The sequence below is a fragment of the Dama dama genome, chromosome 8 (assembly GCF_033118175.1).
Source record: "Dama dama isolate Ldn47 chromosome 8, ASM3311817v1, whole genome shotgun sequence".
NCBI lineage: Eukaryota > Metazoa > Chordata > Mammalia > Artiodactyla > Cervidae > Dama > Dama dama.
The window spans coordinates 19768162-19796089 of NC_083688.1; the positions used below are offsets into that span (position 1 = coordinate 19768162).

Genomic DNA, 27928 nt, shown 5'->3' on the forward strand with positions numbered 1-27928 from the left:
CAAAACCACCCCAACAATGAAGCTGTCTTCCCACACCTGGTCACTCAGAACCTGGAGCAATCTTGACCGCACCCCTCCCTCCTTTACCTGTCCTCCTAAACATATGCTTAATTCATTCACTTTTTCCCGCAGCCACTTCCACCCCTAGATTCAACCCATCCCACCTGCTCGCCTATCATAATGGCTTCCTCATTGTCTCTCCATCTCTTTCCAACCCACTCTCCACACAGCAGCAAAGGGACCACTCACTGCCCTGCCAAGAGTATACCTGCTGTCCCAGGAGAAAGGGGACTTCCCAGGTGGTGCTAATGGTAAAGAACCCGCCTGCCGATGCAAGAGACACCAGAGATGTGGGTTCAATCCCTGGGTCAGAAAGATCCCTGGAGTACGAAATGGCAACCCACTCCACTATTCTTCCCTGGAAAATTCTATGGACAGAGAAGCCTGGTGAGTTACAGTCCATGGGGTCACAAAGAGTTGAACATAACTGAGCGCACGCGTGCGCACACAAACACACACACACACACACACACACACACACACACACACATTCCAGGAGAAGGATCAGGATTCTCACTGGTCCTGCAATGCTGGATAAGACTTGCTCCTTGCCATCCCTGCAGTCTCATTGCAAGCATCTCCCTTTCTTTTTCCACAGTCCGTAATCTCCAGCTTTCCCTCAAGTCCTCTGATTCTAGAACGTTCCTACCTCAGTTTCTGTTCTTGCCTTTGCCTGGAATGCTCTCACTCCCACACGTTGGTGGCCAGTTCCTGTTCAGACTTTACCCTGTAGTTGTCTCCTCCAGGGGAATCTTCCTGAACTCACAAACTTGGTTAAGCTCCCTCTGTCCTAAGCCTCTCCTTCCTAGCACCCCCACTATTGGAACCAAAATAGATCTTTTGTTCCTTGTAACCACGATTGCCTTCCAGTGAGGGTGGAACCCATGACACTGAAGATCTCTTGGCTTCTAGGAGTCTCTTTAAGGAGTCTGACTGTGAGAGTATACCAGAAAACAAAAACATTTTACCTAATACAGTGGTAGAAAGTAACAATGACAATGCTGGATTCTCAGAGAAATCCCAAAAACAGGAGCAAAGATGGATGGCATGCTATGGGGGTCCAGAGAGGACCCAGGTGGAGTGACTGGAAAAGCCCTTTGTAGTGAGCATGTTATTAAAATGGGCTTCCCATGTGGCTCAGTGATAAAGAAGTTGCCTGCAATGCAGGAAATGCAGAAGACACAGGAGATGCAGATTTGATCCCTGGGTCAGGAAGATTCCCCTGGAGAAGGAAATGGCAATGGCAACCCACTCCAGTATTCTTGCCTGGAGAATTCCATGAACAGAGTAACCTGGTGGACTACAGTTCATGGGGTCACAAAGAGTCAGATACAACTTAACGACTAAACAACAACAATTATTAAAACATCTTTTTACCCAGGGCTCCATCAACAGATTTACCTGTCTATGTAACAGACTTTCCCCCAGATAATTCAACTACTGTTAAACTTGAGTCCAGAAGGTTTTTTCCAAGTAACAAGGACAGCTGTGGCAGGAGAAATGTCTGTGGGATCTGATATGATCAAGACAGAATCTGGAGGGATGGATGTCCTCTACCTTACCACCCCCCTGCAAATGTGTGCCTTGCAGACTTGGGGCAGAGGGGGGCATGGAGTGGAGGGCTAAACAGGAAGTGGGAGGGAAGATGCAGAAGTGGCCAGGGTGGAGGACAGGCTGGGTGGACTTCATCCTGGACTCCTCTTTCCTCAGAATTAGCTGGCCTCGGGGTTGACATATTTTATGTATGCAATATTACAGCAAAAGCTATAAATGTTACCTTGGAAATTCTCCAAGATCAATCATTAGTTGATAATTCATCCAATGTTCCCAAAGAGGTGCTATTAAGGGATATTTATAGCTAATCTATGTATTCCTAGACACACCTAGATAGTATAAATCCCAGGAGGATGACAGAGGTGAATACAACATCAATCGGTCACTGGTTCCTCAAGGCCTACTCCACTGGCTTACGTATCTCTGTTTTATCAGTTTTTGGAAAATCTCCAGAACAATAATCATGCTTTCTTAATTAAGAAAAAAGTCTCAGTTTCATTCTAATCAATCAAGCAAACCACAAAACAGTCTAAGGGAAGTTAGACCTTTAGAGCAGCGTCACAAACTTTTCTTGTCAAGGGGCAGGTAGTAAATTGGTTAGGCTTTGCAGTAATCTACCATCTCTGCTGTGCATTTTTACTTTTACAATGTAAAAACTATTCTGAGTTAGGGGACAGTACAAAACCAGCCCAAGGACAGAACTGGCCTGGGGACATAGTTTGTTGTCCCTTTCTGTAGAGTAAGGAGCAATAGTGATGGTACCAGTACTATCTGGTCTGAGAGTACCAGACCACCTGGCTTTCCAGGTGGCACAGTGGTAAAGAATCCGCCTGTCAATGCTGGAGCCACGGAAGACAGGAAGATCCCCTGGAGGAGGGCATGGCAACCCACTCCAGTATTCTTGCCTGGGAAATCCCATGGACAGAGGAGCCTGGTGGGCTACAGTCCATGGGGTCGCAAAGGGTCAGACACGTCTGAGCAACTGGCCACATACACAGTACCAGATCATACTTTTTGATGCTCTGGGAAGAGGCATCAGATGGAGAGGCTGAGCCTCAGAGATGTAAAACAAATTCTGGAGTTCCATAACCAGAAAAAGCAGAACCTAGATCCAAACTTCATCTCTGAGCCCATCAATACCTTCCAGGGCTCCTCTCTCTATGAAGCTGTGAGTGACAGACCCTAAAGGATGATCAGGTGGGACTCTCAGCCACCACAAGCAGAAGCAGAAGCCTCGCCGGTGAGCAAGCACCCAGACAAAGGATGGATGGTTGCTGAGAAAGCAGCGGGAATCTGTGACAATGCACGCTCTTCTCATGGTGGGTCCACCGTGCTCACTTGTCTTGGAAAGCCAGCCCTGACTATTTGGACTGCTGTCTTAATAGAATCCTCCGGGATGTGGCTGTGAGGAAGGGGTGGGGGCAGGACACCGTTCCTCCTGTTTCTGCTCTATGGCAGGCACTGTTGTGAGCCCTGGGTCTACACGGTGAGTTCAGAGTCTACAAGGGTGCAGGATCTAATGTGCATACAGGGTCTTCAGTTGTGCCTGCGTGCATGCTCAGTCACTCAGTTGTGGCCAGCTCTTGCAATCCCATGGACTGTAGCCCACTGTGCTTCTCTTGCATGGAATTTTTCAGGCAAGAATACTGGAGTGGGTTGCCATTTCCTCCTCCAGGAGATCTTCCCAACCCAGGGATCGAATCCACCTCTCCTGTGTTTCCTTATATATCACTGCAATTTTATATATACATATATAGTGGTGGAAGACAGAAAATACACAAGGAAAAAAATATGATCATTTAGGTTATTACTAATAACTGACATGCAGAGTACATCATGCAATGATGGGTTGGATGAAGCACAGGCTGGAATCTAGATTGCTGGGAGAAATATCAATAACCTCAGATATGGAGATGACACCACCCTTATGGCAGAAAGTGAAGAGGAACTAAAGAGCCTCTTGATGAAGGTGAAAGAGGAAAGTGAAAAAGTTGGCTTAAAACTCAACATTTAAAAAACTAAGATCATGGCATCTGGTCCCATCACTTCATGGCAAATAGATAGGGAAACAATGGAAACAGTGACAGACTTTATTTTCCTGGGCTCCAAAATCATTGTAGACAGAGACTGGAGCCATGAAAATAAAAGATGCTTGCTCCTTGGAAGAAAAACTATGACCAACCTAGACAGCATATTAAAAAGCAGAGACGTTACTTTGCCGACAAAGATCTGTATAGTCAAAGCCATGGTTTTTCCAGTAGTCATGTATGGATGTACGAGTTTGACCATAAAGAAGGCTGAGCACCAAAGAATTGAACTGTGGTGTTGGAGAAAACTCTTGAGAGTCCCTTGGACAGCAAGGAGATCAAACCAGTCAATCCTAAAGGAAATCAACTCTGAATATTCATTGGAAAGACTGATGCTGTAGCTCCAATACTTTGGCCACCTGATGCAAAGAGCCTACTCATTAGAAAAGACCCTGATGCTGGGAAAGATTGAAGGCAGGAGGAGAAGGGGATGACAGAGGACGAGATGGTTGGATGGCATCATCAGCTCAGTGGACATGAGTTTGAGTAAGCTCCAGGAGATGATGTAGGACAGGGAAGCCTGGCATGCTGCAGGCCATAAGGTTGCAAAGAGTCAGACATGACTGAGTGACTGAACTGAACTGAACTAAGTTCTGAGGGAAGTCAGGACTTCTAAGCAAGAGTTGCTGGGTGAGGGAGGGGTTAGACTCTAGAAAGAGCTGATTGGATGAGAAGAGAGAGCCTCTGAGCTGGTGGGCTGAAGCAGAAGGAACATCTCTGTTGGTTGTTCTCTTTCAGCTTCAGCCCCAGACCCCATCCTCAACCCTCCACCAAAGGTGCTAGAAGGCCGGGAACTGTGTTTCCCACACCACGCAGCCACACACCCATGGCACTGTGGGATGAGGCCAGGCAGGTCCATATGCTTTCTCCTTGGGGCAGGGTTTGGTCTTTCATGTGCTGTGGCTCAATATCCCTGCCAGTCACCCCTTTGGCAGTTGTACCCATCAGCAGCAGTTCCCTGATCCCCATGGGACCATGATGCTCCATTGTGTCTGCAAAGCTAATCCTTTGTAATCCTTTCAACTAATGCATTGTATCCCCTAAATGGCATTTTTCTCTCCTTCAAAAGCAATCATTAGAGTAGCTTCTCTTTTCCTGATTCAATTCCAGCTGATATACACCGTGAGTGCAGAGTTCTGAGGTGGGAACACATGTATTGGAGAAAGAGAGCCTGATAGGGCTGGAGGAAGGGAAAATGGTGCAGTAGTGGGAAAACTGAAGAGTTGATTCACGCACACCCCAAGAATGGCCCTGTGAAACACCATAAGTCTGGATTTTATTCTGAAAGCTCTGAGAAGGCACTGGGGAGTTAAGATGGGGGAGAGAATTAAATAGGAAAGGGGGAAAATGGGCAAGACTGAATTGAAGAAACAGAACTAAGGAAGTATAAATAAGTACCTAGAGGGGTGGGATGGAGAGGGGGGTTGGGAGGAGGCTCGAGAGGAAGGGGATATATGTATACATATAGCTTATTCATTTGGATGGTCTTACAGCAGAAAGTAACACTACATTGTAAAGCAAGTATATTCCAATTAATTAATTAAAATTTAAATTTTAAAAAGAGAGACTTGATTATGATCCAAGCCTCTAGGCATGGCCAAGGGGTCTGGAGAGAAATAATTTGGGCACTTATTAGGTCACAGCTGCTAGAGCAAGGATGGTTTTCCAAGGGTATTACAAAGTAAAGAGCTCCGTTAAATTTTTAAAAAAGTAAATAAATAAATAATAAGGCTATGAATAACATGTTCTAGAAAAGACAAGAAAATGGCTAAAAGGTAATATAGTAACTTTTTGTCAACATCTGAAGGGCTCTTTTTAATTTCTTGCATTTGCCAGATGTTTTCCATCTATTCCAAAGACAGAGGAAGACCAGCCTCAAACTACAGAAGTGTTTAGGTTAATAACATGGGGAGAAAAAAAAAAAAGTCCCTGATTGCAGAAAGAGTTTGAATACCCATTTTTCTTGAGAATCTATATAAACAAGATAGACAACTAGTGATTTTTAGTGGGATGAAATCTAATTTGAAGACAGTACTGCGTGTCCCTAGCAGTTGGATCTACACAATTATGGATAATTTGGTCTCAAGTTTAAATTCACTCCTGGAAATTTTGGCCTTAATTCTAATACTGTATGTTTGTTTACCTTCCGTGTGCTCAGAAAGGCTGGTTTCTCCATCTTCCATAAAAGATAGTCTTCGTGTTAGAGAAACAAAGTCTAGAAATTACCTTATATATTGTCATATATTATATCACTACATTAACATTGATAAGAAATCACGAGTCACTGCGTCTTGAACATGTGATAGGGCTGTGGCAGGAACCCAGATAATGGGGCAAGGGGACCCATAGGCAGGCAGAGATCAAGGAAACAGCGCAGCCACAGTCCGTAATAATGACCAGCCGGCTCACCCTCTGACGCAGGCACTCCGCTGAGTTGCTGAGGTCAAGGTTTTAGCTAATCACGATGATGTCACAGGAACAGAATATGAAACACCGCATCCAGCACTCACACAGCCTTCACCTGTCAGCTCCGGGCCCAGAAGGAGACTGGTCCATTCGAATCAGGTCCCACTTGGACTAAAGGTCTCACCTGGAGTTGGGCGGGGTGGGGCATGGAGCGTGTTTTTGCCCTGAAGATGGAAGCCTGGAAAACAGACCGAAAACTACATCCTGAATCCTGAGGCCAAATGGAGCGGGAGTCCCAGGTCTGGGAGAGAGGATGAGATACAGGAAGGGCAACAAGTCACAGGGGAGGTGGGCTGCAGCGATGCCGCTGGTGCTGCCGCCCCTCGCCGGCGTCATGCTCGGAAGGGGCCGGGCCCGAGCCTGACGTCATCGAGACCTGACCCAGAAACCTGGCTCTAGGTCACTGCTTGGGGTATGCTGGGCAAAGTACTTCGCATTTCTGAGTCTCCGTATCCTCCCTTTGTAGGTCTTCATTATCCAGGAGTAATTGGTACAGGGGAAAAAAGCTCGAATCTATCTAAACAGGAACTGAAGTTTCACAGCAAATAATTTAGCAACAACTTTGGTTACAACCCGATCTTTAAAAATGAAGCTAAAAGTGATGCCAAAGAATTATTTTGTTTTATAGTTAATAAAATACAGGTTATAATTACTGCTGTGTGCTCATTTCTAGAACAACAAATAAGTCAGATTTGATTGGAGGGTTGTGGCATGTTTTTCCTGATGGCATGCTGGAAGGCTCGATCATCCTCTCTAAGCATCTCTGCTAATATTTTGATAGGCAAAGAATTTCCTCCCCATGATGTGGCGTCCTATTGTCAATATATTCCTTTCAAGAACAGATAGGGAAAGAATAAATTAATTGTTGTCTTAAACTGTAACTTTTTACAGCTGCTTTGGAAATTCTATTGATCATTTTCATTTCTGGCAATATGTAGGCTAGCTATCCCCCAAAACCTTCCCTTTCTGCAAAACATTTAGAGATTCTGCACAAATAAAAAAAAGCTCCCCTCTAAGTGTAGAGTTGACTCAGGAGAATAAAGGCAGACCCCAGCGTAAGACATGGAAGAAGGCTACAAATTTGACATGCAGCAGCCTTTGGTTGGGCAAAGGGGAACTGAAGCAGAGACCCCTGTTAGAAATGTCGGCCCTCAAAGAGTCACCCTCAGTGAAAGGAGGGCTTGGAAAAAACCCACTCAGGACAAAGTGGCTATTTAGTGTCCACTGCAGTTTGGGTAGTGGGGATTGGGAGATTTTCACAGATATGTTTTGTTATGTATCTCCTAAGATCTTTTCAGACACATGCGCACATGCACATCTACATGAGTTCCTAGCAAATTGTTCTGTAATTTGCTTTTTTCCTCTTCATCTTAGAGGTCTTCCATTGTGTACTATATGCATCTATCTGATTTTCTAAAAGCTGCAAATAGCCCATAGTATGGATATGATTTAATTTGAAATTATAAAAAAATACTACATTTCTAATTTTCCTTTACTTTTCCATTGAATTTAGCATGTTCTAATGTACTCAATACTTACCCATTATATTTATTTTGTTTCCTCCCATACTCAAGGAAATGTCAAGGGTGTAAGGATTTGTGTTGTGTCCATTCACTGATGGACCCCATGTGCTTTTAGAACAGAGCCTGTCACATAGTAGATTCTCAAGTAAACACTTGATGAATGAATTGAATTAATCAATGAGCTACACTTCAACCAATTCCCCAATGACTTATATAATTTCACAACTCTAAAGAATACTACAAACATCATCATATGTGCTTCTACTACACAAAACCACAGTCAGATCCTCTACATCTAATCTGCACTAGATTAGAAACTGTATGGAAAACTACCTTGGTGGATGAGAGAACCAATGATTTCACTCAGGATTATTTATAGTAGATATGTAATAAACAACTCTCTTAGAAATATCAACAACCTCAGATATGCAGATGATACCACTCTAATGGCAGAAAGTGAAGAGGAACTAAAAAGCCTCTTGATGAGGGTCAAAGAGGAGAGTCAAAGAGCCGGCTTAAAACTCAACATTCAAAAAATTATGGCATCCAGTCCTATCACTTCATGGTATAGAAAAGGGGAAAAAGTGGAAGCAGTAACAGACTTTATTTTCTTGGGCTCCAAAATCACTTCTGATGGTGACTGCAGCCATAAAATTAAAAGACACTTACTCATTGGAAGGAAAACTATGACAAACATAGACAGCATATCAAAAAGCAGAGAAATCACTTTACTGACAAAGTGATTAGCTTTTCATATAGTCAAAGCTATGGTTTTTCTAGTAGTCATGTACAGATGTGAGAGTTGGACCATAAAGAAGGCTGAGCACCAAAAGAACTGATGCTTTCAAATTTGGGGGCTGAAGAAGATTCTTGAGAGTCCCTCAGACTACAAAATAATCAAACCAGTTCATCCTAAAGGAAATCAACCCTGAATATTCATTGGAAGGACTGATGCTGAAGCTGAAGCTCCAATACTTTGGCCACCTGATGTAAAGAGCCTAGTCATTGGAAAAGACCCTGATGCTGGGAAAGATTGAAGGCAAAAGAAAAAGAGGGTGACAGAGGATGAGATGGTTAGATAGCATCACCAACTCAATGGACATGAATTTGAGCAAATTCTGGGAAATACTGAAGGACAGGAGAGCCTGAAGTGCTGCAGAACGTGGGTCGCAAAGAGTTGGACACAACTTAGCAACTGAACAACAACTCTATGTGTAAAATAGGTAACTGATGAAGACCTACTGTATAGAACAGAAAATTCTACTCAATACTTTGTAAAGGCCTATATGGGAAAATAATCTAAAAGAGGGTGGATATATATATAACTGATTCACCTTACAGCAGAAACTTAACAACACTGTAAATCAACTACCCTCCAATAAAATTTTTTTTAAAAGCAATGCTTATTTTCTGTGAGAAATGTTTTCAGACAATGAAATGTGGAATGTGATAGAGGATCAGGGAATGACCACGACATCACAGCAACATAAGATATGACTGAGAAACCTGGTGAGTAAAACACAGGAAGCAAGGAACCAGTATAAGCCCACCGTATAGAGGGGTCACCTTGCCTCCTGCCTCCCGGTGCATTTTCCTACTGTATCAGGACGTTTCCCCAATTTCACGCTCCACAACACTCCCCTGAAGAACATTCTATCCATCAGCATCCCTTGAACAAGCAAGAAATGACCAGATAATCCATTTTAAAGAATGTGCTCTCTTTTTTCTTAATATTTTTCTACCTCAGGTGCTTCAGAGAAGAACAGTAACAAAACCCCACTGCTCTAAAAGAGATGCAACTCCATATGAAAGCAGGATTTGCACTGGACCTCTCCAAACCCTACTTCCCATCCTTCAACTGAAGGGGCACAGCATCTTCTGGTTACTCTCCCAGGAGACGTGGTTCTGAGCATCCTAACCGACTGCCCTGCAGAAGAACAGCTCACCTCTTCACGGTTAGGGCTTCCTCCTCCCACACCTCGACTTGCAGGGCTGCCAGTCTCCACAGGGTCAGCCAGACAGTAAAGAGTGACTTTCAGGACTTCCCTGCTGGTCCAGTGGTTAAGAATCTGTCTGCCAGTGCAGGGACACTGGTTTGATCCCTCGTCCTGGAAGAGTCCACATGCCGAGGGGTAACTAAGCCTGTGTGCCACAACTACTGAAGCCCGTGAATCCTAGAGCCTGTGCTCGTTAACAAGAGAAGCCGCTGCGATGAGAAGTCCATGCACCACAACGAGAGAGTAGCCCCTGCTTTCCACAAATGGAGAAAGTCTGAGGGCAGCAATGAGGACCTAGCACAGTAAAAAAAAAAAAGAATAAATAAATTAAATTAAATTTTTCTAAAAAGTATTAAGAGAAAAAAAGGGTGGCTTTTTTCTGGCCTCTTTGACTGCGGCCCCTGCCATTCCTGTTCCTCTCTGCTCCCTCCATTCCAGACACACACACCCTGGTTGTCCTGAGCCTGCCCTAATCTCTGTATACCTCTTTTGTACTTGGGCTTGGATGCACTCTGCTTTTGTCTGCATGTAGTGAAACCCTAACATTTGCAGGGCTGGGATTTGAGAACACATGGAACTTCGGACTATATAGTTGCAATACTGTAAAGTAATAAATTATGCTAAAAAACTGCTATAATGTGCTTCATTCTTTTGCCTGGTCAAATATACCATCATAAAAACCATAGAAAAATTTGTATACATGTGTTACTTTTGGCAAAATAACAAAGACAATTGAATTTAATCACTAATGTTTTGTGTTTGGGTATTCTGTTGATGGGTCAGGATGTAGAGATATACATATTTTAGCTTTACTTAAATAAGTTTAATTTACAATGGTCATTAATTATAATTTGATTTTCTGTTAATTTTGTAGGTAATTTTGATTTTTTTTTTCATAATGTTAAGTTTTAAGCATGTGAAAAAATACTTTGACCTTTGGCCACACCGTGCGGCAAGCAGGATCTTAGTTCCCCAACCAGGGATCGAACCTGTGACCCTACAGTGGAAGTGTGGAGTCCCAGCCATGGGACCGCTAGGGAAGTCCTCATGGGACTTGACTTTAAACCAGGACTCAGATCGTGTCACTGAACTGGCTTGTTTGTACATGAGCACCTACTCCAGGGCAGTCTCCTTGACAACCTGTGGCTTAAAGCCAAAATTTATTTGTAATTTGTTGTGTTTCAAAGGTAACACATATTTAATTTGTCAAATGAAAAATTATATTGAATCTGTTTTCCAACTACTCCTGCCATCTGTTTGTATGCCCGCATGCTAAGTCACATCAGTCATGTCCGATTCTTTGCGGCCCCACGGACATCCACTAGATTCTTCTGCCCATGGAATTTTCCAGGCAAGAATACTGGAATGGAGTGCCATGCCCTCCTCCAGGGGATCTTCTCGACCCAGGAATTGAACCCGTGTCATTTATGTCTCCTGCATTGACAGGCAGGTTCTTTACCAGTAGTTCCACCTGGGAAGCTCCATCCTGTTTGTGTGCCCTGGTGGAAAGCCACCATGCTCTGGGGAAGAAGATGCTTCCTGTTCCTGGGCTGACAGGCTCAGCCACGGGTCCGTCTGTGGATCTCACTCTTGCTGTGGGATCGCATGTGGTTTCTGTGCACCAGCTGCTCTGAATCCTGACCCTGTGACCCAAAGTCCTGCGGTTCTGAGAGTCTTCTTTTTGCCCACTTTTGAGTGAATCCCTTCTTTGTAGAATCTGAACACTAACCAGGGACAGTAAAAAGCCTGGAAAAGAATGGGGAAGACCTACAGATTATTCTTTTCCTTTTATGTGAGACACAGGAGGTTTTGGAAATGTTAAGTTTGAGGCCTCTTATTGGTAGAGACATCAGCCTCAGAAGTATTTCTTTGCTTCATCTCTTAAAGGATCAATGAAGACACTGAACAAAAGACGGGAAAGATTAAACGTCACAATATTACTCATGTTTATGATTCAGTTAAGACTTCTGAGTCAGACTTGCATGGATCGAACAGAAAATAAAGACGACAGTAATATATTTCAGATCCTCATAATCCTATTCTAAATATGTCCCTAAAACAAATAAATTCAGAACTGATATAAGCTATTTCATGAGGCCGGAAGTCCTTAAGGAAGTAAACCAGAGGCACTGTAAACTTCTCCCAGGGAAATTGAGATAAACAACAGAGAACCAGTCATGTGCTTGGGTCACGGCCAAGCCAAAGAGAGTAACCAGGGCTTCCTCCAGCAGCAGGAATTCAGACCTCCCTCCCCTCCTGAGTCTCACTCCTCACCTCTCCTGAGTCCTCTCTGCTGACACCATGGTCTGCTGTGGTTGTGGAAGTTGTGGAGATGGCTGTGGTGGTGTCTGTGGTGGGGGCTGTGGTGTGGTAAGGGCTGTTGTCAGTAGCAAGGCTGCCACTAGGCAGCGTCCTCTTGGCAGGTACTTAGATTTTCAGACGTCCTAAACTTTCATCTCATCTGGTTCATCTAAACATCAAGCTTATACTTTAATAGAAAGACAACTGATTGGAGGTCAGAAACCCCAAATTCATGTCCGTGCTCTGCCAGAGCAACCTAACCATGAGTGAGTCACCTCAGCTTCCCTGAATCTGACTGTCTTACCTACTCATCTATACAGCAAAAAGATTGCGCTAAGAATCTCCATGAACCTTTACAGCTTTAGGAGTACATATATCTACTGAGCTCTCAAAATTAAATCCACAGTTTCTCTACCTCAGAGACTCATGTATATTCTTTGGTTATAGCGGACATTAAATTTGTTTATGTATATATAAACAGCTCTCAATCCAATATGATCCCTTAATCAAAATTCTCTAGGCAAGCTTGGTACTGAGGGTGCAAAAGTTCCTATTAATGCGCTCAGTGGAAAGAAATAATACTCTCAAAGATATTTCATTCTTTTGAAACATTTACTTTTCTGTTTCTGGGATTTCTCCACTTGTATTCCTACTTTACAGGCTTCCCCAATGGCTCAGCAGTAAAAAAATCCACCTGCAATGCAGGAGACACAGGAGATGTAGGCTCGATCCCTGGTTTAGAAAGATCCCCAGGAGGCAGAAATGGCAACCATTCCAGTATTCTCACCTGGGAAATCCCATGGGACAGAGGAGCCTGGAGGGTTACAGTCCATAGGGGTCACAAAAGAGTCAGACATGACTAAGCACAGCTTCCTACTTACATTTGTTATATATTGTACATTTCTTACAGTTTCTAATGTTCCCTAATCTTCCTGAATATAGTTTATGAATAAAACTCTAGGAAAATATGGTATCTCACTGTCTTGTTTTGATGTCACTTTTTCGGAGAGGTGAGAGTGACATTGTTGATGTTTGACAGCATGTTGCAAAGGTTAGGAAGGTTATAAGGCCAAAGACAAGGGATACACTGGGTTTACTGGGGGTAATGCTAGCTACACTAACACTGACACATTATATGATGACAACGCAATAGACATTAATTACTTGTTGATGTCAACTATCTTGAACAGTTCTAGATGGACAGAAAGGGAAGGGCATGGGGCCTCTAACTGGTAGAGATTTAGGTTGCTGAAAGCTGATATTTTCAGCACATGACTTCCAAGGCAGCTTACTTGTCTGCAAACTATGGATGGAAAAGAAGAAAATAGATAACGTCCGTCACTTTGTAAGTGTCTTAGATTGAAAGTGACTTCTCCTTGGTTGGAAGAAGTCACATGGCCCAAACTAGATGCATGGGAAACTGGGAACTATAGTTCCCAGACACTTCTCAACCCCTGTCTTATGAAAGGTAAAAGCATAGCCATATCTGTGTATAAAGCCCATGTCTTATGAAAGGTAAAAGTTAACCATATCTGTGTATAAAGCCCAAGTTCTAATAAAACTGGGATGACTGGAGTGTGTTTAGAAGAGGATGCCTGACAGGACATGGGTGGGTGTTTAATACCCATTCAGTATTGCATGAATTCCTCCTGGGATAGCTATCCAGAGTACTGTGAGGCACACTCAGAGCATGGTTGGAGCTGCTTAAGATAACATAACCTTTCATGCGGGTGGGCAGAAGATGGTAAAAGCTAGAGAATTTTAGGAAACGTGGTCCCTGATGTTTGACTATGATCCTTACTGCTTCTAGATCCACAGTGTGCATGGGACCAGGAGGGGAAGCTTCGGGTTGGGGGAAAGAACAGAACAAAGTGCTTTTGCATTACCTCTTATTTTCACCAATGGCACAAACATGACTTGACCATGACTCCATGCTCTCTCATATGTTAACTCTCTTCTGTCTTGAAGAAACACATTTTCCTAATATTCTTAAGGGTGTTCCCATTTGGAATGTTACATGTCAGCCTAGACATGTAAGTATATCTAGACACTCTAGACATCCAAGCCATGGAAGAAAGAGAAACATGATGGAAATCACTTAAATGATACATAGTAATGGTAATACTCCATACTCCAGAGAAAGTTTCCTTCCATATCATTTAAATGGAATCACTATGGTGAATTATCTTGCTCAATATCCATATCAATGTCATTCTAGTATATGTTTCTGTACAGTAGAGATTGTGATGATTAAATACTACCATTAAGGTCTGGATGTTGCAGAGTGATTAGATCAGTCCTTGTGCTACACTGAAACAGAGGAAGATCCTATTGTCCTTGCCTCTTCTTCCATGTAGTTACCCTGCTTTTTGTCTGCAGAAAAACTTTAACCAAAGAATAAGTTTAATCAGAGAAGTGAGAAAATGCAGAAACAAAGGAAAACAGTCAAAGGAGACCAAACGATAGCTTGGTCATTAAGGAAAGACAAGGACCTTTAGTTCCTCTTCGAGAGCTATAGATAATATTTTGAGCCATGTCCTGTGAGCTGTCTTATAGATACTGAAATCCCAGAGGGAGAAGTTAACCATATGATGACCAGACTGTAGCCATGACATAAACTGCCACAATTCTGACAATTGGTCTCAAGGAAACAAGAACAAACCAATCCTGGAATGGAAGATTAACTGTATCTAAAGCAATCAAGATAATGCTGGTCAGATCACTGATGACCAATTTCAAGATGACAGTCAGAGCTGACTGTGCTGTTTTTGCATGTAGCCCCCTCCCTCAGCCTTATAAGAGGTCTTGCACCATGATTATCAGTGGTGGGGGGCAACAGGGGAGTTAGCCTTTGGACTGGAGTCTGTCCACCCCTCAGTTGCTGGCATGTGAAATAAAGCAAACTTTCCTTTCCCCCCAGTTTGCTTCTTTATTGGCTTTTGAGCAGCAAGCAGCCAGACCCTACTTTCGATAACAATATGGAAGACAGCAGGGCTTCCCAGATGGTGCTAGTGGTTAAGAACTCATCTGCCAATGCAGGAGATGTATGAGATGTGGGTTCGATCCTTGAGTCCAAAAGATCCCCTGGAGAAGGAAATGGCAACCCATTCCAGTGTTCTTGCCTGGAGAATCCCATGGACAGAGGAGCCTGGTGGGTTATGGTCAACAGGGTCACGCAGGGTCAGACACGACTGAAGCGACTCAGCATGCACTGGAAGATAGCAAGGAGGTGGAGGCCCTCTTTCAGCCACTTCCATCTGTGGCTCTGAAGGAAGATGGGTGGGGGAGGAGGCGACAAGCAGAAGTCAAGTTCAGTGTTCCGGGGTCTTGTTACCACCCTTGAGTGTGTGGAGGGGCAGGGGCAGCAGCAACGGCCGTGGCTCCCTGGACTGTGACTGTCGTGGTGCGTGCTTGAGTCTGACCCTTGCAGAGGTGGTTTCTCAATTTCCCCACCTTTCTGAGGACTGCAGAGGCAGAAGCTCCCCTGCAGCCATGTCTTGGGAGGCATTCCTGGAGACCACGCTGGAGCCTGCCCCTCCAGACCTCCCAGCAGTTTTTGTACACACGATTCCCCAGTTGTACTTCCTCCAGCTTAATATAGCCAGAAGGGTTTGGGTTTTCTGCAACTGACTCCGATACTCAAAATACTATTCTGACCATCTTTTTGTGTCAAATTCTAGCCATCTTCCAAAGCCTAGAGGAATCCTGATTCTTTGCCCATCTTGATAGAATCCTTCCTTTTTTTCTGAACTTCTTTTGCTGTTTTAGTACGGCATGTGACAAGTTATCTGTATACTTTTCTATCCTTGGTGTTAGTAACTTCCAGCTTTTGCTTGAAAAAAAGAAAAGAAAAAAGAAAGAAACCCACTTAAAGTATTAACAAAGAGAAAATTCATTATAAGAATAGATAGCCAATGGGAATTAGATGTATGTCTCAGGAAACTCAAACAGGGGTTCTGCATCAACCTAGCGGGGTGGGGTAGGGAGGAAGATGGGAGGGAGGTTCAAAAGGGAGGGGATATGTGTATACCCGTGGCTGGTTCATGTAGAAGTTTGACAGAAAACAATAAAATTCTGTAAAGCAATTATCCTTCAATTAAAAAAAAAAAAAAAAAAAAGAATATAGAGGCGTCTCAAGAAACGAAGCCAGGGACTTCCCTGGTGGTCTAGTGGCTAAGACTCTGTGCTCCCAATGCAGGGGGCCAGGGTTCAATCCCTGGTCAGGGAACTTGATCCCACATGCTGCAGCTAAGGCCGGGAACAGCCAAATAAATAAATAAAATAAATAAATATTAAAAAAAAAAAAAAAGAAACGAAGCCAGGACCCAGAGTCCGTCTTCATAGGGTAGAGATTAAGAAGTAGAAAGCCTGTTTTGTGTGTATGAGCATACAGCCTGAAACTGAGCCCTAACATTTCGACTAATTAAGAATATTTGCAGCAGAGAAAACATTTTTTTCTCCCAATTTCATATATATTCATTTTTTTTTTTGTTGAACAACTTCAAAATAAGGAACTTTCATAGTTGATATCAATATCACTACAAGAAAAAATAGGTTATATTAATCAGATAGTCTTATTTTTACTTTTTATATGGCATACGAGTAAAAGAAAGTGTATTAGAAGAGTATATTTTAAACTTTTTTAAAGATTTTTTTGGCCTATTTTCATGCATAAATTTATCTAGTAGCACTCATAGATTTTTCCCACCTATCTTCCTCCACCCCATCATAATATAAAATCATCCTTACTTCCTGTAATACTCATAATAATGTCCTGCCCTATTGGACTCTGACCTGCTTTCTGTAATTTTTTTTATAAGTGCTGAGCTTTAACTAGAAGGCACAGGACAAAAGGCAAAACAGTGCCAGACAAACAGCCACCCAGACAGGACTCCTCCTAAACCAGGGGCGACCATGACCTGCTGTGAAGGATGGACAGCCTGCAATGGATTCAGCCTGCTGGTTCTACTTCTGTTCGGAGTAATTCTCAACGCAATACCTCTAATTGTCAACTATGTGGATGAAGACCAATTTTTTGAAAACCCCATCTCCTGCTTTGAATGGTGGTTCCCCGGAATTATTGGAGCAGGTGTGATGGTGAGTGAAATTTATTTGACTCAATTTGGGGAAGGCTTGCTTATTATATTGAAGATGATCTAAAGACAACCTTTCAGCCTTGCAGTGAGCTATGTCCTGGCTTAGGATATACTGCGGGGAAATGGGTATGGTATTAACTTGTATGGGCATCAGTGAAGAATGGCAATTTAAATGAACCGTGGTATAGGCTAGGGAGCTTGGGCCAAAAAATAATAATACATTGATAAAAGTTGGTTGGGTTATTATGTATCATACTGTTACCAAATCCAGGTCTGGCAGCTCACTGCTCAAAAGCCATGAGAGTTCAGGCTGGTGGCAAGGAAATTTTGCTTTATTTTGGATGCCAGCAATTGTGTGTGGGGGGAGGTAGGGGGGATGCCTGTCCAAAATCGAACTCCCCCAAACTAACAATCAGTGGGCAAGAGCTTTTATAGATAGAGGGAGGGGGCTACATGCAACAGTACAGTCAGCTCTGACAGTCATCTTGAAATCAGTCACCAGTGGTCTGACCAGAGTCATCTCGATTGTTTTAGGTACAGTTAGTCTTCAGTTTCAGTTCGTTCCAATCTTCTTGAGGCCGGTTCTCAGAATTGTGGCCGCTTATGTCATGGCTACATTCTGGTTGCCATGTAGTTAACTTTTTCCACCTGGCGGGGATTTCAGTATCTATAAGAGAGCTCACAGAATATGGCTCAGAATACTACCTACAGCACTCAAGAAGAAATTAAAACGTCCATGGAATTCTCCAGGCAAGAATACTGGAGTGGGCAGCCATTCTCTTCTCCAGGGTATCTTCCCAATCCAGGGATCAAACCCCGGTGCATTGCAGGCAGATTCTTTCCCATCTGAGTCACCAGGGAAGCCTGTTTAATGACTACATTGTTATCATTTAGTCTCCTTTCACTGTTTTCCTTTGTTTCTGCATTTTCTCACTTCTCTAATTAACCTTATTCTTTGGCTAAAGTTTTTCCACAGACAAAAGGCAGGCTGAGGACCTGGGGGGCAAGGATCATAGGAGGCTGCTCCATTTCAATACTTCTTCGCATATAAGTCTGCTTTCCCAAGCTTCAGAGGTAGCGGTAAAGACTTTTTGAATTCGTTGCCTCAGCTTTCCTTTGCCAATCCCAGTCTCTAGGTATTCACAGGGAATACAATAGGAGCGGGAAGTGCTCAGTAAGAAGGGGGAGGGACATTCCATGCCCGGTGAACCTACTGGATGAAAATTGTGAGGCATGAATATGACACTGCTTACACCTAGGGGAGTTGACCTAAGAGGTTTGGGACTTGAAACCCTGGCTGTCTCTAACCTCAGGGACTTTTTTGACTCAGATCTTACTTACAACCCAAACATCATGGTGCTTGTTTAAAGTTTGATAATTATTAATAGGTCTATCTTTGTTGAAGTCTGTAGCCGAGCAGTGCAAGGTAGAACTGCCCAACGTACCTGGCCATAAATCACCCCAGGCACTTGTAATACATGCAGATTTATATGCCTTTTCCTGGGGATTCTGGTGTAGGTGGGTTAGGTGTGACCCATGGTGTGGCAACAAATCTTGTTTTCAGACCTGGCAGAATATCTCAGTTCTGGTTGTGTCGCCAGTGTATTACTACTAGCAAATCATTTATCTTGTGATTTTGTTTCCATATCAGTAAAAGTGGGAATGTAATTAAAGTTGGAAAATTCAGCATTCAAGAGGCTTGTTTTTGTTATACCATTGAGGGCCTACTTAAGGGTGGTCTCATGAATGCTAGAGAAAGGCACCCTTGTTTGGATGTGCCTTTGTGTTATAATGATGATCAGTTACTGTTCTTAGTCTTATTCCCTGACTTACAGGAAAACGGTCTTTGTTGTTGTTGTTGTTGCTGTCAGTTGCTCAGTCGTGTCTGACTCTTTGTGACCCCACGGACTGCAGCACGCCAGGCTTCCCTGTCCTTCACCATCTCCCGGACCTTGCTTAAACTCATGTCCGTTGAGTTGGTGATGTCATCCAGCCATCTCGTCCTCTGTTGTCCTCTCCTCCTTCTGCCTTCAGTCTTTCCCAGTATCAGGGTCTTTTCTAACGAGTTGGCTCTTCATCAGGTGGCCAAAGTATTGGAACTTTGGCTTCAGCATCAGTCTTTCCAATGAACATTCAGGGTTGATTTCCTTTAGGATTGACTGGTTCGATCTCCTTGCTGTTGGGTCATTATATATGAAACAGAGAAAGAGAGGCCACTGACTTCATACATTACACTAAAAATCTGGTTGAGTAGTTATTAACATTTGTATTTTAACAGACCAGGAGAAGGTTGAGAATGTTAACAAGGTAGCACAGTAGGTGTGAAACCCAATTCCAGATTTATCAGATTCCAAACCTCTGTTTCCCATCAGTATTAGCACCATAATCCTCATCATCGATTTCAGGCTGACAAAGGGAAAGACAAAATCTACAACTTAACCCATAAACTCAAGTAACCAGGAAACCAAAACATAGAAAGATTACATAAGTATGAAACTGTTTCAGAGAATCTGGACTTTCTTTCCAGATAGTTTCCTTTATCGCCCTCAATAAATACTAACAATGTATTGCTATCACACCAGGTTCTTGCTATTACTCAGTATCATGCATCTTCACAGCATCAACCACTCTCTGAAGCATTCAATAGACATTTTATTGACAGAGATTCAAACTCTAGAATAGGCTCACAAGCAAATAGGTGGATGATAGAAGGGTTATTTTCTTGATCCTCGGCCATGTATACAATATGGAAGAATATCTTTTTCAAAGGGAATTGTGTCCTTTACATCAATCTAAATACTGACTTAGTTCAAAATATTGAACTCTCAATATACCTGTATATACACAGAAAAGTTAATGAAGAAGAAATCACTCCCTTAATAAGTACTTTCGTCATAGTTCTTGAAATCCAGTTCTAATCTGTAGCATTTTAAATTAGTTTCAAAAACAGGGAATTTTGCAGGAAGTCGTTAATAATAAAAACTATGGAATTCATCATCGATTACTTCATAAAATACAGTTATTTTACGGCTTTATGATTTACCCAAAACAGAAACGAATCTTTTCATCTTTGAAACCATGACTAAGAGTATTCAAATATTAAGTTACTATCTTCATGTATTATCTACTAAATGGAAAATCAATACACATTCTTTTCCCAAGTACCAAAAAAACAACTTGAAATGTTTCCTTGAAGTATTTCCTCTAAAAAATAAAGACTATTTTATTTTACAGGTTAATTATAAGCCTAATCTTAATCATGATTATTTATTGAGTTCACTTACTGTGTAATAATTAATCAATTATTAAAGTCTTAGAGTAGAAATTGTTGAACGTTAAACAAATTAGAAAATACTGTTTAATAGGAATTTTCAAAATACAATTTTTATATTTATAATGAACCACAGTTTTGTGTTACTTTCATATTCAAGTACTTTGATGAGTCCCAGAAATCTGCATTCTAACAGAGTTGTAGTGGTCTAAAGCTATTCTGGACTTCTTATGAAATCATATGCCTTATTTCTAAAATTGGATGAAAGTATGGGCTTCTGTAATGAAAAGTGAACAATGCTAATTTTCTTTATAAAAACAAAAGACTATCAAGAAAAATAGGCTCACAAAAACTCTGATACATTCTAATGTGCTTAAGAGTTGAAGAGAAAGAGTATTCTCCAGATTACTTATTTTTGTAGAAGACAAACTGGAAGACTTATAATTCAGTTACACACACACACACACACACACACACACACACACTTGCACTTTTTAATGTAAATCCTATAGAGAATCCCTCTAATCTCCAAAGTTCTGAATGGGCAAAATGGTTGAAATACAATGAGTTATCAAGTTACCAGTAATAATGTAACAAAGATGTGTCAACATGCCAGAAGTCAACCAGGTGAGGATTCATATATGAAAAGCTATTATTTATTTATTTTTTTGAAAAGCTATTATTTATAAAACCCCTTTGTAAGAGAATGTATCTCTTTCAGCATCTCTGAAATTAATCTTCAAGAAATTTAGCAGAGTTTAATTTATATCAATAAGGAACCTGAAATGACTTATCCATTTAAATTATATTGTAATGGATGCTCCAACTTTCTTTTAACGGATTAATTAATTTTCTAAATCGGGGTTAACTTTTTTTTTCCCTGCAAAAAAGCCAGCTAGTGAATATTTTAAGTCCTGGGAGCCAGTCAGTCTCCCTCACAACTATTCACCCCTCCTGCTTGTGCACCAAACCAGCATGAAAAATTAAGTGAATGGGCATGTCTGTGTTTTCATAAAACTTTACAAAAAAGCAGCTGTGGGCCATAGTTTGTCAGTTCCTGCTCTAAACAATTTGTTCCTTAAGCTCAGAAGGCAGTATCACTTACAGGTAGAACATAAGACATTTAGCCCGTGAACACTGACACCTATTTGGGTGCATAAATTTCTTTCCTCTTTGCTTCCGGGCTCTCAGCAATTGAGGGTCTAGGCTACCATACATACATGTGCCCTCTGAATCATAAGGGTGCTGGTGTTCAAGGCAGTCTGTAAGCAAAGCTTGATAAAAATACAAAGTGTTTTCGGAGTCAGTTGATGGTCAGAGAAGGGTGAAGTTTGTCAGGAAAGCTGCCTTGTAAGGCTGTTCTCCTGGAGAAGGAAATGGCAACCCACTCCAGTATTCTTGCCTGGAAAATCCCATGGACAGAGGAGCCTGGTAGATTCCCAGTCCATGGGGTCCCAAGAGTTGGACACAACTTAGTGACTAAACCAAGGTATTCAATCTTAGATCTGCTCTGAAAGGAGAAAGGTAGACATTGTATTGGAAAGATAGATTGGGGGGAAGGAGCAGTTAGGAGGACATTGAGATGACTGAGGGAGGTGACGGTGGTGGTAGGGATGAGAATGAATAAGAGAATTGTTACGAATTGGCCAGTGTGGTTGGAATGGTGGTTAAGAGTCTGGGCTCTGGAACCTTAGTGGCCAGCTTTGACCCCCCTCTTCCTCATCTCTTCCACTTTCTCAGGCAAGTTACTTAAGCTTTCTGGACTTCAGTTTTCCACCCCAGTGAAATGGGGATAACTAGCACCTACCTCACAGGATTTTTATGAGGTTGTGAATAAACTAAAACACATGCTGTTATAACTCAACAAAATGTTAGAAAGAAAAGAGTGGGAGGACAGAGAACTACCCAAGGGCAGCTGTGCTGAGATGGCAAAAAAAAAAAAAAAAAAAAAACACACACACACACACACACACACTAAAAAACAAAAAAGCCTGTGGCTAAAATTTCTTAAGTGGAAGGAAGTAATCGACATCCCTCCCTTCAACGATGTAAAACTTCTTCCAGGAAGAATTTCTAGTCATACCTGCTGACTGCATGAGCACCAGCTCAGTCGCTTTAGTCGTGTCTGACTCTTTGCAACCCCATGGACTGCAGCCCACCAAGGCTCCTCTGTCCATGGGATTCTCCAGGCAAGAATACCAGAGTGGGTTGTCATGCCCTCCTCCAGGGGACCTTCCTGACCCAGGGATCCAACCTGCATCTCCTATGTCTCCTGCCCCAGCTGCTGACTAGTTATTTGTAACCATTTGAACTTAAACTCCTGAGAATGTGACATCATTCCTTATAGCTTTCACCAGCAGTATGTATTCCTTTGATATTGAATGTAATACAAGATTTCTAAACATCAATGTGAAGTGAAACTGTTTCATGCCATGGACACAAGAGTAGAAAGGAGAATGTGGAGCTAAAAATAATCCTCAAATCACAAGTTTGGGGAATGAGGGAGCTGGTAGTGACCCTGGGAGTGGGAGAAGGGTGATGATAGAATTCTTAATTCCCAACTGCCAGGCAGACAAAACCATCAGTTTCCTTTCTGAACACTTGCTGGATTAACTCACACCATTTTAGGGAAATTGGGTAAGTGGTTGCAGATTATAGTTTAAAAAAAAAAGTGAATTTTGGATGATGCAACCAACTCTTTCAGAAACATTCCTTTCAACATAATTAATAAATAACTCATTGTATTTAAAATCCAAGTCTCTCTCATGATGACTCAGAGTAGTGTTAAAATGTAGACGGGAAAGTTTGAAACTGCTATCCTGAAATCTCCTATCCTTTGCCCTCTCTTGTAATCTTTATGGTCCAGACAGGGATCACAAGATAAAGGACATTGCCACACTTCCTTCTTGTTCTCTGAAGCCTTGGCTTCCCACAACTGCTGGTAAGCAGAAGGTGAAGATTACTGCTTTATCATCTTCTGAGAAGTAATCATATTCATCGTTCCTGTTGATGTAATTTCCAGGCCATTCCAGCAACAACGATGTCCTTGGCAGCGAGGAAAAGAGCGTGCTGCAACAACAAAACCGGGGTGAGCATAGTGCGGCTGGTCTGGGAGCAGAAGGGCAGAAGCAGTACCTGGCATCTCAGCAAAGTCGCCGAGGCGTCAGCATCAACTGCATCAGCTGTGTGACTCCAGTGGTGGGACTGGTCCTAGACACGTGCTATTTAGGAGGATTTAGACAATAATACTGAGACTGAAGTTGGTCTTTCTGCTTTCCCGTAAAACTTTATTTTTGAAGCCAGCTTTCGGACTTTTCCTCAATCTTCAATTTCAGTCTAAAGGTTTTCAAAGAAAGGAGATTTATAGGTCACTCTAAGAGCTGTAATCAGTTTCATAATACTCAAGTACTTGTTATTTTTGAGATGTGTATAAAGTACTTAGGGAAAAGTACTCTCAGTTTTCTTATGCACGTGAAAGACCGGTTTACTAGGAAGAGAATGTTAATTGTCCTTATGCAGCTAAGTTAAAAGAGAACATTCCCCCCCCCCAAAAAAAAAGAAGAGAACATCCCATTTTTTTCCCCCAAACATTTTGGTATGTATAAGGTTGTTTCAGATTGTAACTAAGTCAAAAGTAAAGGAGGACTTCCCTAGTGGTCCAGTGGTTAAGACTCTCACACCTCCAATGCAGGCGGCTCAGGTTCGATCCCTGGCCTGGTCAGGGAACTAAGAACCCACATGCCATTTGTTGCAGCAAAAAAAAAGAAAGTTTGAAAAGTAAAGAAAATTAATATTTACTAACCTTCTCTCACTGTGTGTGTGTTAGTCCCTCAGTCTTGTATGACTTTTTGCAACCCCGTGGACTACAGCCTGCCAGGCTCCTCTGTCCAAGGGATTCTCCAGGCAAGAATACTGGAATGGGTTGCCATTTCCTTCTCCAGTCTCTCACTGTACTCAGAACATTTTCAAGCATGTTATCTCATTTTTCTGAAAATCCATGTTTTATGATTTCTGTTTTATTGACTGAGAAATTAATCCTTAGAGGAAGCAAATAACTGCCAGTGTTACACCATTAGCAGGTAGATTTGTATCCACACCGCCACCGGCAGGTTCCAAACTTCCCAGTCTTTATGCCATGAACATGGTTACACTGTAACTCTGAGGACGCCTCTCACAATTCTTTCAGGAAGCAAGCAGATCAATAAACCAGAAATCACAGTAAATATTCCTGGCTGTCTAAGGTTTTAAAGCAATGATTCTCAGCTTGATGGGAACATTAGAACCACCTACGGAAAATGTTAAAAATACCCATGGCTTATGGCCCTCCCTAAGATCCTATATCAGTATTTTTCAAAAGCACTTTAAGTGATTCTAATATGCTCCCAGGGGTAAGAGCCACTGTTTAAAAGTGTACATGTTGATAACCATAAATTAGAAAATTAATTTTAAAAAAACCTTTTCTGACATTTGGTATTTATCTAGCATTATAGTTACTTTGCTAGTTATTTATAGTCTCTCTCTGGTCCTGACACATTGTAGTGGTCCATTGAAATGGACAAGGTTCAGGTAGAGCATAAAAGTTCAGCTTTTTCAGAAACAATGGCAATGATCATTTATTTATTTTTAGTTGTGGCTACAATGGGTCTTTGCTGCTGTGTGTGGGCTTTCTCTAGCTAGAGCATGAGCACTTCTCTTTTGCAGAGCGTGGGCTCTAGGCCTGTGGGGTCAGTAGTAGTGCACAGGCTTATTAGCCCCGTGGCACGTGGGATCTTCCCAGACCAGAGATCAAACCTGTGTCCCCTATATTGGCAGGCAAATTCCTAAGCACGGGACCACGGGAAGTCCAAGACCAGTGATCTTTTGAAGTCTAGTTGAATGGCAGGGACCTTGCCCTCTGCTTTCTTGTATAAGTCCCACCTAATCACACCTAGATCCTAAGACTGAGGTCTGTAAGGTAGCTGGACAATGGCAGTGGTGGATGATAAAGACCACATATGCTACTGAAACTTGCGACAGACTACGCTCATGTAATAATATGTGCAAACATACCTACTTTATTTTTCAGATGTTTCTTTCATCACTTCTGAATGCCATCACAGTCATTGGAGCTGCATACTGCCTGCTGGTGTCCATCCAGGCTCTCGAGGAGGGCCCTCTCATTTGCAACTCTCAAAGCAACGCAACTTCCAGTTGTGAATTTTCACTTAAAAACTTAACGTGAGTAACCGTTTGCTTCCTTACACAGCTGCAGCTAATTAAGTTAGAAGAATGTGGTGCTGACCCGGTGCCGTTTTCTCTCACGGGACAGTCTTACAGATTTAGTACAGTAACCCCAGTTGGCCCAACCTCAGAGAAATGGAGGAATCACTGCATTCAGAATGCTTTGGGTATGGTCTTGGCTAAAACGGATTATCCTTGTCTGTCAAAAATCTACGGCAGCATATGTGCATGTATATAAAAAATTTCTGAAGATGTGAACTAGAAACTTCCATCCTTGAAGAATAGTAATGGAGGACGCCCTCAGGGATTGAAGGGAGCACTGCTTTTGATCAGAGCAAACTTGTAGCGCAATGAGTCAAAGTGTTAGTCACTCAGTCATGTCTGACTCTATGACACTCCATGGACTGTAGCCCGCCAGGCTCCTCTGTCCATGGAGTTTTCTAGGCAAGAATACTGCAATGGGTTGCGATTCCCAACTCCAGGGGATCTTCCCAACCCAGGGATCGAACCCAGGTCTCCTGCATTACAGGTAGATTCTTTGCTGTCTGAGCCATGAGGGAAGCCCAATTATACTTGTAAAACCTAAGCATATATTACTTTGAAAATGTGAACAAAAACACAGTAAGCAAACATAATCTAGAGGCTTACCACTAAGCACTAAAAAAGAAACAGAGCAGCAGCCAGTGGAATCATGCAAACATAATATAAATACACTAGAGGCATGGGGATGAATCAAAAGCTTAAGTCATGGAGTAGCAGGTAATGCTGAAGAGTTACATGGTAATGGTTCATTTCAGTCTTCTAAAATGGTTCTGTGCCTTAATCTAGGCACAACTGGTAAAACTGAAAGAAAATAACAATCTCATTCATTAATTATATATTGTTCAGTACGGAAAACAACTAGCATTCACTTTTGTGGTTATAGGAAAAAAAAATCGCTCCCCTTTTTCCCTATCTTGAATGGTTAAAAAAGAAAAATCTCTCAAAATTTGCATACCACAGTTGTGAATCAAAATCCAGAGAAACTCCCTTCACTAATAGAGTTGGAATAGGAAATCAGAAGGCTTCCGTCTGGGTGGCTCAGTGGTAAAAAATCTGCCTGCCAATGCAGGAGACTCGGGTTGGGCTCCTGGTCTGGGAAGATCCCTAGGAGAAGGAAATGGCAACCCACCACTTTCACTTTTCTTATTTATGGCTGTGCTGCTGCTTGGGCTCTAATCTAGTTGCAGCAAGTGGGGGTTATTGTTGCGGAACACGGGCACTAGGGCTCACAGGCTTCAGGAGTTGTGACTGCCGGGCTCTAGAGCGCAGGCTCAGTAGCTGTGCCTGAGTTGCGGTCTCAGTTGCTCTGCAGCATGTTGGATCTTCCTGGACCAGGAACCGAACCTGTGTCCCCTGCACTGGCAGGCAGATTCTTTACCACTGAGCCACCAGGGAAGCCCTAGAAGTGCTTGTTGATGGGATACATAATGAATCAACCTTTCATAGCTATTAAGCATACAGGGGTACATCCTCTGGAACCCTGATCCTAGTGACAGTTTCTGGGCATAATATCTTCTTTTTTGGGGCGGGCAGGGCACAATATTTTAAAAGCAGTGTCTGCTTTACTGGACATGTCCTTTTCTGGAGGCCACGCTGCATTCTCGAGATGGTCAGTAGTATTTCTGAGTATTTCTTTATTTTTTTTATCATTTCTTTCTTTTTTTTCCAGTGCCAATTACCACGAATCCTTTGATCTGCAGTGGTTCTTCGAAGACTCTTGTGTTCCTCCTACAGATTCCAACAATCCTTCCATCACCAACACAACAGCCAGTAACTGGAGAGTACACAACTTGCACTTCAATTCTATAGAAAACAAACACAGGATTATCCATGTCTCAGTATTTTTAGGCCTGCTGCTCGTGGGCATTCTCGAGATGCTGTTTGGACTCAGTCAGATCATCATTGGCTTCCTTGGCTGTCTGTGTGGAGGAGTCTCTAAGCGAAGAAGCCAAATCGTGTAGTTTAATAACAATAAAATGGAAATACTAGCTTAAATCATTTGAGAACCTTTAAAAGACATGCTTTTAGAAGTTCAATAATAGAACATTACCTAGAAAGCTGTGGATGAGTCAGTTTAGCCCAAAGGTTGTTTTTATTTTATTTTTCAAAGGTTGTTTTTAAAGTCAACTTTGATATAATTAAAAAAACAAATCACAGTTAAGCATGCTGGTAAATGCAAATTCTCCTATGGAAAGAAAAATATCAGTCATTGACTTTGGAGAAAAGTGGAGAGAAGCTTTCTGGTTATTTTGTGTCTTTCTGTACTGGTGTATTATCTGGATTTTCTAACTATATTCTCATATGTGGAGAA

General features: G+C 42.2%; 1 protein-coding gene across 1 annotated transcript; it reads left to right on the forward strand.

The window, feature by feature from the left end:
• Window positions 1-16824: 16824 nt before the first annotated feature.
• TM4SF20 (transmembrane 4 L six family member 20) lies at window positions 16825-27778 on the forward strand. Its single transcript, XM_061148612.1, has 4 exons — window positions 16825-17085; window positions 23378-23443; window positions 25421-25572; window positions 27287-27778. The coding sequence occupies exons 1-4, from the start codon at window positions 16903-16905 to the stop codon at window positions 27576-27578; spliced, it is 693 nt and encodes a 230-aa protein (XP_061004595.1). The 5' UTR covers window positions 16825-16902; the 3' UTR covers window positions 27579-27778.
• The last annotated feature ends 150 nt before the right edge of the window (window positions 27779-27928 follow it).

Excerpts from the sequence above, each read along its gene's own strand:
- TM4SF20 (XM_061148612.1), top strand. The coding sequence starts at position 16,903 with ATGACCTGCTGTGAAGGATGGACAGCCTGCAATGGATTCAGCCTGCTG. Across the intron at positions 17,086-23,377 it reads TTATTGGAGCAGGTGTGATG|GCCATTCCAGCAACAACGAT; the intron begins GTGAGTGAAATT and ends TGTAATTTCCAG. Across the intron at positions 25,573-27,286 it reads TTTTCACTTAAAAACTTAAC|TGCCAATTACCACGAATCCT; the intron begins GTGAGTAACCGT and ends TTTTTTTTCCAG.